The sequence below is a fragment of the Melanostigma gelatinosum genome, assembly GCF_949748355.1.
Source record: "Melanostigma gelatinosum genome assembly, chromosome: 2".
NCBI classification, from domain to species: domain Eukaryota; kingdom Metazoa; phylum Chordata; class Actinopteri; order Perciformes; family Zoarcidae; genus Melanostigma; species Melanostigma gelatinosum.
This window is the reverse complement of record NC_136635.1, coordinates 24,768,124-24,782,985: the sequence shown is the minus strand read 5'-3', so window position 1 is coordinate 24,782,985 and position 14,862 is coordinate 24,768,124. Positions and strand designations below refer to the sequence as shown.

The following is a 14,862-nucleotide window of genomic DNA, read 5'->3' as shown; positions in this document are numbered from 1 at the left end:
CAATGCAACGTACCCCGGTTCTCTGCATCTCCTGTTGTACACGGTGATGTTGGAAGGTGCACCGGGAGGCTACCAGACCTGGGTTACCTAGTTAACTGAGATGGCTAACATTCTTAAGTTAATTCAGTGTTATGACCTCACAAATGCTAGCTGTTAGCGTAAATGTCAACTTGCTGAACTAACTTAGAGGTAACGTATGCAAAGAAAAAGCTGCAGAGTGGGATATCTTCACTGTCAGCAGTATGGGCGACTCATTTCATCATTCCATGTTATTCTAATAATCGCAAATATTCCTTGATGGGGATTTAAGTACATCATTTAAATGTACTACTGAATACTCATAATTACTCACCCACTTAATAGAGGTGAGATTTTTTATTCAGTAGTTTTCCTGTTGTACAGTACAGTGTTTCATTCCAAATTGATATGTTAGCTTTTTAAAAATGCGCAAACTTGTGTGTGTATACAGCTTCATTTCTCAACTCCCACAAACTTTCCTAATGCATTTACAGAACACATTCAACTACTAAATAAGCCCCATCCTACTTATAACTCATGTTTAGTTCCTATCCAGCTAACATTAGTAATTAGACACGAAATGATGTGCAAACGCATACTACACATGTCTGCTGGTGGTCCCAATCCGGTGTAGGCCTATGCAAGGGGATTATGCAGTATAGTGAGGTGGTAAATGGAATAATTAAAGGAGAACAAACGTTCAAATTGTCGGTGTATCAAGCACGACGAGAAGATACAGGCTTTGTGTTTGTAAATTAATTACTGATACCACTACAGCTTCCATTTACCCAGGGAAGTGGGAGGGATCAAAAACCAGCACAGAACAATCAAGGAAACTTGTGAGGAATTGCCTGTTGCAGCACCAGTCCAAATATTTTAACTCCTTCTTTTTGTACTTTAGAAACATCATTCTCCAATGGATCAAACATGGATCTCTACAACAAAGTCATTTAAATCAATACTTTAAAACCTTAAATGAATACAGTGCAGTTGTAAATCCCTGAATTATTTTTGCCTGTCCAAGAGTCCCCATGTCTGTGTCTATTTCTCCGTACACACATATCAACCGCTGCCAGGGTTCTTCCTGACTTTTCAGAGTTTTGCACGACTGTGTCCAGAGGCACAGAGGGATCCTTTGGCTTCATTTGCATGTAAAGTGGAGCGTGCTCTTCTGTGGGCGTGAGGTGCCTCCAGACAGCCCCTCCCCTGTGGCCTGCCAGAGCCAGCCAGCAGCCCTCACTCTTTTCCCTACCTGCTGGGGTGGGGCATAACAGCACAGTGCGCAACATCTTAAGGTCCTGTCAATCTCTTCACTGCCCCGACTGGGGTCAACCATCTGAAGAGCAGCAGGTTGGCAAGGACAAACACGACCCATTTACAAAGACTCCCGTCAGCCAGACAGACAAAGGGCATGGATAAGATATTAAAAAGGCTCACACGGGACTGCAGAGTATACAATGCAGGGTTTGCAATGCCTCTGGCACTCTATAAGTATCCAATAAAACAAAAGTATGGGGAGCTAATAAACAAGTAGGGTTAGGAGACTGTGTGTAGACAAAAGCACTGAGAGTGGCACTTTGTGAAAAAGTCGATGTTGATGGAGGTTGCTGGGCATTTCGGGAGAGTGTTGAAACCATCTTATCAGAGTTAATAAAAGGAGAGGGTGTTGCAGGCTGACCCGTCATCTCACTTCTCATCAGTGTGGTCTCCAGTCTCACAGCAGTGGCTAGAGGAGTGGGACCTGGCTCCAAGATTGTGTTTAGATAATGGCCATCTCCAATCATAGATAATCTGGCCCCATCTTTTCTTCATAGACACAGCGTCAGACAAGGTCAGGGGGAAAAGGATTCCTGGCGAGGCGAGGAGGAGATAGGGATGGGGCGGCTCTGAGATGATTTACTGCTGAGATTCACTCAGCTGCCTCCATCACCCTCCGTTAACTTTCTCATCCTGTCGTCTCTTCCCCTCTCGCTCTTTTTGTCTTCAATCCTTCACTCTCTCGCATTCCTCCATGGGCCTTGTACTGAATCCCCACCTCTGTCACTATCACTCGGTCCATCTCTCCCTTTGCACTGCAGTACCAATGAGACGGAATGAGGGAGAAGGAAGGAAAAACAATAGAGAGGGAGAACAAGCGATGTCTACTTTTCCTCAGTTCAGCCTCTTTTGGTTTGAAGCAAATTGCTTGGGTTTCAAGTGGAGCTATATTAGCGTGTCTGTTCCTGTACAAGAGTACAGAGTGAGTGAGCAGAAGAATCATGCCTTGATTGTGTCTCGGTATCTCTGAGTTGAAATCATGGTTTGATAGAATTGTGCAGGAAAATAAAAGTGGTGTTAACCGCATCGTATAAATGTGGACTTTGTGGGGGAAGAGGTCGGCTGACTCAGGGAACATGAATATATTTGAGGGCTGTGAAGTTCCCCTCTCATGCTCCATTTTTTCTTGATAATCCAAGGAAAAAATAAAATAAGATATGAGTCATTGTAATAGGCAGCCAGAGAATCAGCTCTGTGATCCACAATGGCAGCCGAGTGGCAGGATTTGTGTGGCGCCGTGGCCCCCCCCCCCCCTAGTCATTTTCTGAGCTCTGGTTTTATTCTCCTCCTGACACTCCCATACCCCCAGAGACAAGTCGTCTCTGAGGGACACCGTGAGGGGCTACTGGAGTCTCCAAATGGCGTAATGGGCCCTAATGCCTGCACAGGCACGTAATCGAGACCTCTGCACAAGTTCCCATGACAGATAATTGCTGATGTCTTGGTAGTGATAAATGTGAATCCATTCTAGAGGTTCAAATATCCCGGTGCAGCCCTTCAATCAAGAGGCCCCACTGGGATTGGTGCATCTCACTGCTCCCCAGCCTTCCACAGAAGAATCCCTCGCTACTTTCTCTCCTTTAGTCAGTCTTAGCTGGGCTGTCTATTTTACTTTAACCACAGGCCTTCATAGTAAATCTCATTTCATTGTCCGCCGTGACTGTGGTTTACTTCCCTGGCCTGTCTGCTGACTTCCTGTTGCCATTAATGCTCAATATCTCTGTTGGGGCCTGTCTGCTTGGTCTCATTTCATTCTGTGCTGTGTCCTGTCCTGTCCTGCCATATAGAAAGTCCATCTGACAGACTGGCAGAGGCTGTGCCAGCCTAAGAGCTCTCTGTATTTCATTCACACTGCCGGTTCATCTCCCTTCTCTTTCTGCTGAAAAAGGGGTTGTAATTGATATTGGGACCCATCCATCCTCCCTTTTTAAGTCCAGAGATCCAATTTATCTTGGTGAGAATGCCGATTGGCTCTCGCCCATGCCTTGTCGGTCAGACTTTGCCTGTTTTTAGATGGCCGTTAATTAAAGTGCCACCCTGACAAAAAATCCGATCTACACGGGGGTGTGTGTAGCAATAGAAATGGTCCATCTGATTCACACTTGACCACATAAATCAGCAAAGTGGCTCAGTCTAATCTGACCTAGGCAGTCTAAATCACCACTCTGAAATGCAGACACAGGGCATACACAGACTGGTCCAATTAGATCTTATTCCACCCATGTAAATCTTTCACAGGCTCAATCTGCATTAACCTCAGTGTTGTTAGTCACAAATGGCTTCAGAATGAGCTCGTCAATCACCTTGTCAGTCAGACTAAAGATGGAGGGAGGAGGCTTTGTGAAAGAACAGTACTATGTCAAAGCACAATCGCTACATTTTAACGTCACGATCAATGCTTTAAATGGGCGGGTATTGCTTTTGAAACAACATTCTTTAACAAAAAATGTTCCAATTGAACCCGTTGATCCATATGCAGTATGCCAAGTGGGTTCAGCTGGAAGTCTTAACATCAAACATTGAATCACACTGAATCTGACTCGGGTAACTTTTAGATGGTTTAACAATCTATACTATTTAATCCCAATGTAATCATGGGACAGTACTCTAAATTAGGCAGACGGATAGATAGGTAGCTAAATGGACAGTTCGAGAAGTAAGTAGGTAAGTTGGAAGGCACTATGGAAACATGTGTAGTGGATACTGTACATGTGGATGTGGAGTTTAAAGAAGTGAAACAGGAATTAGTTGTGTTCTTACGACTAGACAACAAAAACAGATACCACAAAGAGGTTCAAACACCTTGAACAATGATACCTCCTAGTTTGAGAAACTTACTTTATGCTGTCGCCCCTTCATTCGGTGACTTATAAATTCATACATCCATTCAAAATGATACCGTCTCTGTCCATGGAGTATAGCTCTGGAGTGTTTATATACTGTATATGTGTGTGTGTGTGTGTGTGTGTTTGTCTTTGTATATTTGGGGTCTATTCCATTGCCTCTTATCTTTATGGAAATCAGAGGATGTAGATCCTCTACTCACCCTTTTTTTTTACCATTCCCTGTCTCTTTTATTTCTCTCCATGTCTCTCTATCTTGTCTTTGAACTGCTCCCAGTGACTGTGAACCTGAGACAGCCCCTCTGCTGGCACAGATGGGAAGTCAATAGAAGCAAGTGACCTATATTACGGGCTACTCTACTAACTCCCAGTGTGTCTCAATTGAGAGCAGCATATTAAGGATTGCATGTACGCTCGTTCCAATGTATTTGTGTGTTTGAATGTGTGTGTTTTTAAGGGGTGTGTTTTTAAGGTGTGTGTGCAATGGAGACCAGGAGAAGGTTAATTACCTCCTCGTCCTTCGCTGTCGGCTGGCTTTACCTGGATGGGTCGGTTCATCTGGAGAGAGAGAGAGAGAGAAGTAGATGGAGAGAGAGAAGGAAGAGATGGGAAATCCCAGGTTAGCGCGAACTGATAGGAGTGAACAAGTGAAATGTGGTAGTGTTCCTGGCATTAATGGCTTGATTATGTCCTGTTCTGTGAGTTTAATGCAAAAATCAGCAGTGATGACAACGTAAAAAAGATCAATCTGTTTGGTTCTCCATGCCAACGTGTTTAATTAATCGAGGGCACTGCCTCTAGAGAAGCCTGAATTACCCCCACAGTTCAGCAGAATTAGCACTTTTCAATGACGGAGCCACACTGGGTGTCAGATGGCACTTGGAGATTAATGCCATTACATCAGCCACTCCCAGCCCCAGAGGGAGAGGTCCTCTCCGGCTGGCCCTTGCTCTTCCTGTCCCCTCCTGGCTCCAGACTCGTAGTCACCAGCTATATACTGCTCATTCCTGACCCTCAGCAATCCCTCTTTCTCTGCCTCCACTCTCTCCTCCCTACCCAGAATCCCTTTTGCAACTCACAACCAATGTCTGGACAGCCAGCCCCACCCTGACCCAGCCTGCTCCTCCTGGAAGCTATTTAGAGCCAACGAACAGCGTAGCTGTGAAACAGCTTGTGAAAGGTTAACAGTGGGAATCGATAAACAACCTTTGAAGAACAATTTTATAGTGAGGTGAAAGCAAAACGTCGCCAAGCTAACATAAAAAAAAGCTTTTAAAAACTGCACACCGTGGATAAAAACTCCCCTGGCTCTCTTTGCTCCCCTGTCTATGGTTTCTTTTCTTTTTTTTCACTCCCCGGAGTTTGCATGTGAAAACAGAAAAGCACTTGATCTTGTGACTTCTCTGAAACGAATAATATCCCCTCTTTCCTTTGTTAAAAGGGGAGGTGTTATGAGCCACCCTTGAAGACCCTTGCTTATTGAGGCTACCCACGCATGTCATAGTTGGCATCGTGTCTTATATTTGGCATGGTGTTTTTCTGGCTTCAGTGGGCCTATCTTTCTAACTAGGCCATGCAGACAGGCCCAACATGTGAGTGCCAGTGAATGACACACGATATTGCCCCCTCAGATCAGTCAGCAAGGGCAGCACAGTGGGTGTTGGGCCCTCAGGCAACGCATCACTTGACAGCCGTTGACCATGGCCAAATATAGACCTAAGGCTTGAGACATGTATAGACAAGCATATACATGGTGACACCCTGGGGACGTAATGTACTCGCCTTGCAATATGCTTTGGCACTGGAACAAAGCTTAGAGAGATGACGAAGACCAGCGAATGAAGCCACACACACAGATTCAGACGCAAGTGCAGTCACATCCATATCAATGGATGTTGATAGAGGACTTTCACCCAGGAAACCATTGTTTTATTATATTTTACGGAACAAATATATCTATTTTAACCACCACGGTTTTTCCTAAACCTAACCCAGTGGTTTTGTTGCCTAAACAGGGCTTGTGCAGGCGCACTAATCGCTTGTGTTGCTGGACATTTGCAAGAGAACGGACAAGAAATGACATATAACTTTTTTCGATATATGAACCTTTGTATGAGGATACGTTGACTATTGATGTATGTGAGTAAGCAGTGGAGAGAGTTCAGGTCAGTTGGAGCATTGTAGGCAGTATTGTATTGAAGGTGTGTTGTGTGTATATATTGTGTGTGTGTGTGTGTGTGTGTGTGTGTGTGTCTTGGCAGCAGCTCAGGTTGGGGGACAAATTTGTCTCACATAAGAGGTTTAGACCAGCCTGAAGTCCCAAGATCCCTGTCCAGTGATCATTCAGCTTCTAGGTCTTAAACGGCAGCGATTGGTTAGGAGGCTTCATTAGTAGCCCCTGAGCCACTGCAGCAACAAGAGTCATTAGACAACCCAAAAGTACACTTGTGGTTGCTAGGCAACCGAGCGGAGGTGGCCGGCAGGCAGGCAGGCAAGGCAAGCTGGCCGTTGGTCTGTGGGCTGTTAGCCAACCAATTGGCACTCCTTTCTTTCGTCTTTCTTTCTTTACTTGGTCCGAGGAGGTCATAGTGAGAGGGGAGGGGAAAAAAAAGATTCCTCAACTCCAACCTTCCAGCATGTTCCACTTTCATGTCCCTTTTTAGTGACTGTGACAATGAGTTTTCAGAGCGAGTCTGCTGCAACGTCTGCTCCAGCTTCCTGCCAAATTATGGAGTTCAGCTTGATGCCAAACTATGGAGTTGCGAGATGTGGAGTTGTCTGCTTCTTTGAACTACTTTATAGTGTCCTCTATATACATTTTCTTGTGCAAACAGAGGCAATATTTCTGGCACATATGCGTACTGCACAGAAATCTTGAAATTAACTTTACTTTTATCCTCTCTCTTCCTCTCTCTCTCTCTCTCTCTCTCTCTCTCTCTCTCACAAACACACACACTGTCACACACACATAGGCACAAAAAGTCTCGGGGCTCAATAACAGCAGGTGGCTTAGGTGACATTTTAATCCCTTATTACTGAGTGCAGGATTAGCCAACAGATCAAGGCAGAGTTAATTATATGAATTCATCAGAGGCTGGGCGAAGAGGCAGCCTGCTTTCCCCTAGGGCCAGGACCCACTCCCACACCACCCATCCTTTGCCTCCACACATGCATACACACTAAGGAAGAGGACAAGTGACATTCTGTCTGTCTGAGGCGCTAGCTAGTTTATTATTTGCATTGCAGCAGCAGAAAGCTAAGATAGCACATGGCGTTGAGCCTTGTCGTTGGGCCCAGCAAAATGAACTGAATAGACATTGGAGAGGAGGACTAGAGGGTTTTCCATCCGATAGACGTGTGGCTGCCGAGGCTGAAAGGAGTTCAACAACCTCCCGTCTTGCTTTATCTTTGTTTCTCTCTGCCCCTTTGGCCTCCAAAACCAATATGCTTCCCACCACAGCCCCTTAATGGGTTGATCAATGCTGACAAATAGGCAGCTCATGCTGTCTTGCCTGGGAACTCACAGCTCTGTGCCAGTGTGCTGCAACACTTAGCCATCTCTCTTTCTCCGCATCTCTCCCCTTTTCTGTCTTTCTCTTTCTTTCGCTCACTTTTTTTACTGCTCCATATCTTCCCCTCCTTCATGCTCTATTTCCTTTATGTCTATACATGCTTTTCTTTTTTCTTTGCTCTAATCTCCAGAGGCAAATCTATATTTTTCATTAAGTTATGATGACTAAAAGTCAGCTGAAGTGACAGAGGGGTGGAAAGCCAACAGTGTGGAAGAGAGGAACTTGCTTACATTTTCCAGTAAAGGACTGTGTGTGTGTTTGAGTGTGCATGCACATCAGTCCATCTATCTTTGGCTAGTGCGCCTGATTGATAACAGTGCAGTGGAGGGAAAGAGAGACAAGGACACAGCTGGCCTTTGACCATGCTTTGTGAATACCACTGCTCACAAAGCCAGCAAAGAGAAATGCAATCTACCAGACACTTAAATACACACAAAATGTTCTCTGAGGACCATGACAGAAGTGTGAGTACTTCGTCCACTGTTGAGTCTCTCTGGTTGTATCTCTTAAACGTCTTTTCTTTTTAGATGACTAGAGTGAAGAACATTTTTGGTGAGCCAAGTTGAATCGGACAGAATAAATCATACTGATTTGCAAATTGAAATGCATTTACTTTTTCCAACTGAATGTCGATTGTTACCTTCTATTGCATCTACTGAACAAGTAAGGAACAGTTAGTACTCAATGTTAGGGACATGCTAATCAATGATTACTGAATAGTTGTGCTGTGAGCCGCTGTCTTCTGAGTAGATATGTAGTAAAGTGAACACAGGGCTAAACCCACAGAAAGTGCTGGTCGCGCAATCAATATTAAGTCACTCAAAAAGACAGCGAGCTAAATGCACACAATATAAAACTAAAGCATCGTTTCAAACAATGGTTGCACACTTATGCAATGAAAATTAGCTCCAATCTGCTCAAGTGTTGTGTCTTGCGCACATGATGGATAATGAAAGCATATCTGGGCACACCTGCTATTTTCTTTCCTCAGTGAGCATCCACACACGACAGGTGTATTGGGTGAAGTGGAATACGTATAGCAGGATGTGGCGATGAATCATTACCTTCTCAGCCATACACATTACTTCATCTAATAACTTTTAAACAGCTGTGGCAATCACAGTGTCGCAAGACGAATATTGGCTCACCAAATGAGGGGAAGAGTGTCAGCCAACTTGTCTAAATAGAAAAATATTCTTGTCCGGGAGGTGCAGAGAGGCAAAGGCACACATATACAGTTCGTCCCCACAAATCCGGTGCCAACGGCTGATGGTGAACTTTGTTATATATTATCTGTTATTTATTGTCTTGAGTCTTAATTATTTTTGGTAGTAAGTTGGATTTTTCTGAGCTTTATGAGAATAAAAAAATCTGTTTGTGTGTCAGGAACATAATGCGTACATCGTAGAACACAGAGGCAAGACGGCAAACTTAATTACTCCTCTGAACCTTGACAATGGCAGCACAGACCAGATCCGCTCCTTCCGCTGTTACCTTTCACAATATAAGCCCTAGATATACACAGTACACTGTGTAAGTGTTTACTCAGAGGAAACTCAAATTCACTCAGAGCATTTTGTTAAACGGAAACTAGCTTGCAGTAGCTTCGGCTATACAACAATATACCTCAGGCAGACTGCCAGACACTGCTCTGGATCAATAGGATACCGTCAGTTGGTCCGCTGCCAGCGCAAATCTATTCAACCTTTTAATGAAAAAGGGTTGCAACTGTCGCAAATTGTTATCGCTGCCGGTATGAATAGTGTTGATGCGAAATATTTGCAGGCATGTATTTCACATTTTTGTATCGTATATGTTACCCTCCCCTGGTGTGTAATGGCCTTAACTGTGCAGTACAGTCAAATTGCAATGATACAAGTAAAAAAAGTGGAATAAATAAGATGTCAAATTGTCATTCTGATTGCCTTTATTTTGTAGTACTGAGAAAATCAATACGAATAGACTCATTTCGTCTTGGCTGCATTTACATGCCACAACAAAGCTACTACTGCCAACATTGTGATTGAGCATTACTCTGTTTGAGGCCTGTATGAACTCACAATTCTCCAAAAGAATTCTGTTGACATGACTTCCCTTAGAGTATTGTCTTCCAAAACAAATAATAGGTTTCTTGACTCGCCAATGTCCGATTTTACTGAAACAGTTGCACCCACGTTTGTGCTCTCATGTGGTTCATCACAACTACAGACTTACTACAATTTGAAATGCGTTGAAACATTGTGCAGTGCTTCATGCTGCTGTGGCCTCACTGTGACCCAGTGATTGGGGAGAACGCATGAAATGAAGGAGTATTGTGATGTAGTGAGAAGTTCACTTGTAACAGTTTTAAGATCTGTCATGAAGTTTACACATATATTTCATTTTTATGTTATTTTATTTGTACCTTTTCACAGTGAAATGTCATGAACAAAAAGAAAAGAAAAGAAATAATGGCACTGGTTGATTAGTTTTTCTTTGCTGTTATTTCATTTATGTTGCTTTCATTTCATCTCACACATCAGATAACTGCTTAGTTTTCGAGTGATCAGGTACTATTCTCTTGATGAGCCATCTATTGTTTGATGCCTCTCATTATCATTCTGCAGTTTCGCCGTCAGTGAATTCATTGGAGTTGTTGATGCCATTTACAACCGTTTAAGCTCAATTAAAGATGTTTATTGCAGACTGGCTTTTCTTAAAGAGCCAACAAAGAGCCGATGGCGGTGGCTGAGACCAAGAAGCCTCGTTCCGAAAGCAGATATAAGGATGCTAAGTCCCTGACCTTTGATCATTGCAAAGCCACTATAAGTGCCCTGACCTCTGTCATTATCATCAGTGCCTTTGGAGCTTCAGGGAATTAAGAATAGTCTGATGTTTCATTGAATGGAATTGGCTTTTTGTCAATACTCACTTTAAAGTGTCATGGTAAGCTTGTAATTGTTAAAGATGTCTTTTTATAAACTGTAATACACCAGCACAAATGATAAGAAAGTACAGAGAGCAACATTTCTTGATAATTTGACACTTTGGATCCTTCATATACTGAGGAATTTAGGGAGTACAGTTGGAAAAAATACAGCATTTCGAAAAAAAAAATACAATGGTCTCACTGTAGGCCTATCTCACTGGCAAGCAAGCTCCCGGATCATGGACCTGTACTGTGCCAGCCCAAATTACTCCTCCCATCAGCCATCGCTCACACGTCAGGACATCCTGCCCCTCACTTCTGCGGGGAAGAGAAACCGGGCCAGCGCTGCAGGAATGAGTCTTTTTCTCAAATTGGTGTGCGAGTTCACGCTAGCCTCCCTGTGAGGCCAGCAAGTCAGGAGAGGTCGGGCCTGCCGTGTTTGTTAGAGGAGATGAGTTAGAGCTGGAGTGATTACACATTGCCTGTCTCCCTCAAAAACACATGCAGGAGGGCTGTGTCTGCCTCACGGTGACGAAGAGAGAGAAGGGGCGCTGACAGCTCAGCAGAGGGTGGCTGGTCGTGAAATGCAGCCTATTTTTAGCTCTGATCCTGAGCGCCTATTTAAAGACGAGATACCGGGGGTTGGTTTGGGAAGGGAAGAGGGCCAGCAACAGCAAAAAACATGTGCTCCTAACTTGGGATGCAGCGATACCGATACCAGTATCGGGTCCAATATGAGCTCATGTTCTCATGTACTCACGCATTTGTACTCGTAATACTACTTTGTTGCAACCACACCCGAGACCACTCCGGCAACGTGCTGTTAACCTTTCTTCAACTGAGCCTAATAAGCCACCAGTGTATTGCTAAGATGGCGTAACATTGGCAAGTGGTATTTAATGAAATCATTGTATTGAATAGTAAAATGGCAGCAACAGCATCATGTTGTACATTTGATTCGTTACAGTCAGAAAGTGAGCATCTGTTGAAAATAAAACATGTTTTCAAAGTCATTGTTAGAACTGTAATGGCATTATTAAGTTCTCACATCGGTATAGGTATCGGAAAGTACTCACATGTTAGTACTTGGTTAACGAAGTAACCCTAGTGTGAAACTGCAGTGTCATAGGGAAACATCTCTGTGTTTATCTTTCGTCTATGTAGTCTCCGTCTTGTTCTCCATAATTACCTGGCATTTGATCCCCCCCGGAGCAGGATTTTGGCTTCTAATTCATTTATAAATCCAGTCCTGGCTCTTTGGTCCTCTGAGGAGCCCAGCTGAGCATCTGAACCAATCTATACAACCACACCCTGCTTGGCCCAGTCCAACCCAATCCAGTCTTGGGGACTGTAGCCATTATAGCCCGATTCTCCCATTCTATTCCTACTTTTACTCCACCAGTGCCCAGCAGCCTTCCTCTCGAGGTGGGACAGAGGCGGCCAGAGACAGAAAGTGGATGAGAAATCGAGCCATCATGTTATCCTCTGCTCCATAAAGCCTCGGTTCTTCCTGTGACTGTGGATGGATTGCTGTGTAGATCACTGCAACCAATGGCCAGTGCACTATATTACATTTATTGCCCTCCTTTTTCCTTCCCATACTCCTTTCCTCCTCTTACCGTGAATAAGAGGGTGGGTGCAAAGAAGGACAGGGGGAGTCGGGCAAGAGGTGCATCAGGGGGAAGAGGGGGGTGACGATTCGACACAGTGAGACAAGACTAACAAATTAGTCAAAGTGACAGGGAGTTTTATGAGGTCTGCTCTTGTGAGGCGACTGCTGCTCTCTCCTCTCTCTTTCCCTGTCTTCCCTCTCTCTTTCTCCTGGCCACAGGGACACCATGCCTTGGCTGTGTGTGTGTGTGTGTGTGTGTGTGTGTGTAGGTGTGTGTGTGTGTGTGTGTGTGTGTGTGTGTGTGTGTGTGTGTGTGTGTGTGTGTGTGTGCGGTACATGGTTGTGCATTTGAAAAGGAAAAGATGAAAGAACTGGCAGAATAAGAAAGCAGAAAGGACCAGCAAGCATTAGGTAGAGAAAGAAAGGCTGTAGAAATACTGGATATAAGAGGCTCTGGGATTAGGAGAGGACTTTGCTCTGACGTCTGCTTTTTGTTTTGCACCAACTTTATAAATCACTTGCATTGCAAAAAGTATTTTTGAAGTGATTATTTCCCTTTTTTTTAGGTGAACATGTGTTGCTCATGTGAGATCTTTGCAAACACATAACTGACAGTTGCTAGTAGAGGGCACACTGCTTCCGATGCATACACCCAAACACAGAAGGTTATTAAATGCCTAGACTCGAGCTCTGCGACAAAAAAGTCAGCGCAGGAGTTGCAACAATAACCTGGTGCCTCCCCAGGAACGTCTATCACTCTGCAAGGCCACACAGTGCAAATGTTTCGGAGCTGGGCGGGAAAAACGGCTAAAGTGGCTCACGGTATAAAGAGGTGTGGGAGAATGATAATAAGTGGAGGGTAATGACACACCATGCAGCTGTCAGATTTATGAGTGTATATCCTGCTCTGCTCCTCTCGTATACCTGCCGGGCCGGGTCTGCACTCCAGACGGTACGCACCACAATGCTGATGAGACGAGTCAGCGGTGAGCAATCACAGAGCGGAGGGGAGAATGAAGCTGGACTCGCTCTGCTATGGGCAATGACAACATCCAACAATTGAGCACTAAAGGCCCAGAGCACACACTAACACACACGTCAAAATGGCCTGCAAAAATGCTCAGAATCACAGAGAGGCATTTAACAAACAGGCAGCCAGGATGGGGCTCAGAGGAAAGAGCCTGCGATCTATATATTTAATATGTGATGTTTATATATATTTAATCATCATTATGCTTGAAAACAGATGGCAGCATTATAAAGTGTTAACTAAAGTGTTCATTTCTGTTCCTGGAAGATGCAACAGCACATCCATTTTATTTTGAGTCTTTTTTCCCATCAGGCTACATGTTCCGCCACTCTTCCAGCTTAGCTTCTGTTCTCCATTGCACCAGAGAGGGCAACGAAAACACTGAAATGTTCACAAATGCATATTCCAAAATGTTTTATTAAGTTGGAAATTCTTTTTTTTAAGTGTTTGTTTAGCCCTTAGGATTCACATAATCAACTACATTTTGGTGAGAAGTGTTAAATGTAAATAAAACAGTATTGTTTGCAATGGAAATTCCACAGAGTGTGTCAAATGTAGCCAGAGGATGATGACTGCTGCAAAAACAACATATTGTTCATAACAAGTTTATCTTGTGTCAGATTTCCAGGTTTGTGGCTGTTTTTGTTGTATACATATTGAGAAGAGACGTCTCTGTCTGCCCATGGTGGGTAAAGCTTCACATAAGGTGACGATTGTTGAAACGGGTCGGGTGAGTTTGTCCAGGTTCTTTCTTTAATCATTAGTTAAGTAATGTTTAAAATGGTTAATGCAACTTGTGAAATGTATATTCTCACTAATATAAAGTACACAAATGAAAAAGTAAAACAATCTTGTATTTTTAGATTTTAAGAATTTACTAAATGAATTAATTGGATTAATTATTAACTAGCTAGCACAATCATCGAGCTCATCACCATAAACAAACACAAACATACACACACAAATCTAAACCACAGCCTATACTGACAGAAGTGCAAGGCGGGCATCAAATAGTGTACGTGCACATACATTTTGGAGTCAACAGAGCACGCACACTCAAAAACACTAAGCAACAGTGTGATCACACACACACACTTGCTTTTTACCATCACAGTGATACATACATTCAGATACAACAAAAAATACATAACCAAATTAAATCAAGCTGTCTACCAGCACATTAGACAACCTATGACTCAGATCAGATCACAGATACACATTGCATAGGCAGTGTTGGGTTACCACATTGACACCTCTCTCCTTTGTAGCAGGTGCATGTGCAAATTGCCTTAAAATAGCAGAACCAGGTGGTATTCCATGTAAAGCAAGTCCAACAGGTGCCACAATTAGATAAACAAGAATAAAACAGTGCCAACTTCAACAGCAGAAAATATCTCCAATATCCATTTGTGTACGCATTTTTCACAGATTAAGGCACTCTTGATCCGTGCCAGTGGTATTAATGAAATACACGGTGCTTACAAATACAATATGCATCTTATTTTCTGTTTTATTACGATATTTGCCACATTTTGTTTTTGATTTGTTGCTCAATTGGAGAA

General features: G+C 43.5%; 1 protein-coding gene across 1 annotated transcript in view; it reads right to left on the bottom strand.

The window, feature by feature from the left end:
• The window catches only part of celf6 (CUGBP Elav-like family member 6), a gene marked incomplete at its 5' end in the record, with an annotated part of 128,240 nt that overhangs the window by 37,671 nt on the left and 75,707 nt on the right, over positions 1 to 14,862 (bottom strand). Inside the window, one exon of the mRNA XM_079293024.1 lies at positions 4,688 to 4,736. Coding sequence (XP_079149150.1) covers positions 4,688 to 4,736 — 49 coding nt within the window. The remainder of the gene's footprint in view (positions 1 to 4,687; positions 4,737 to 14,862) is intronic.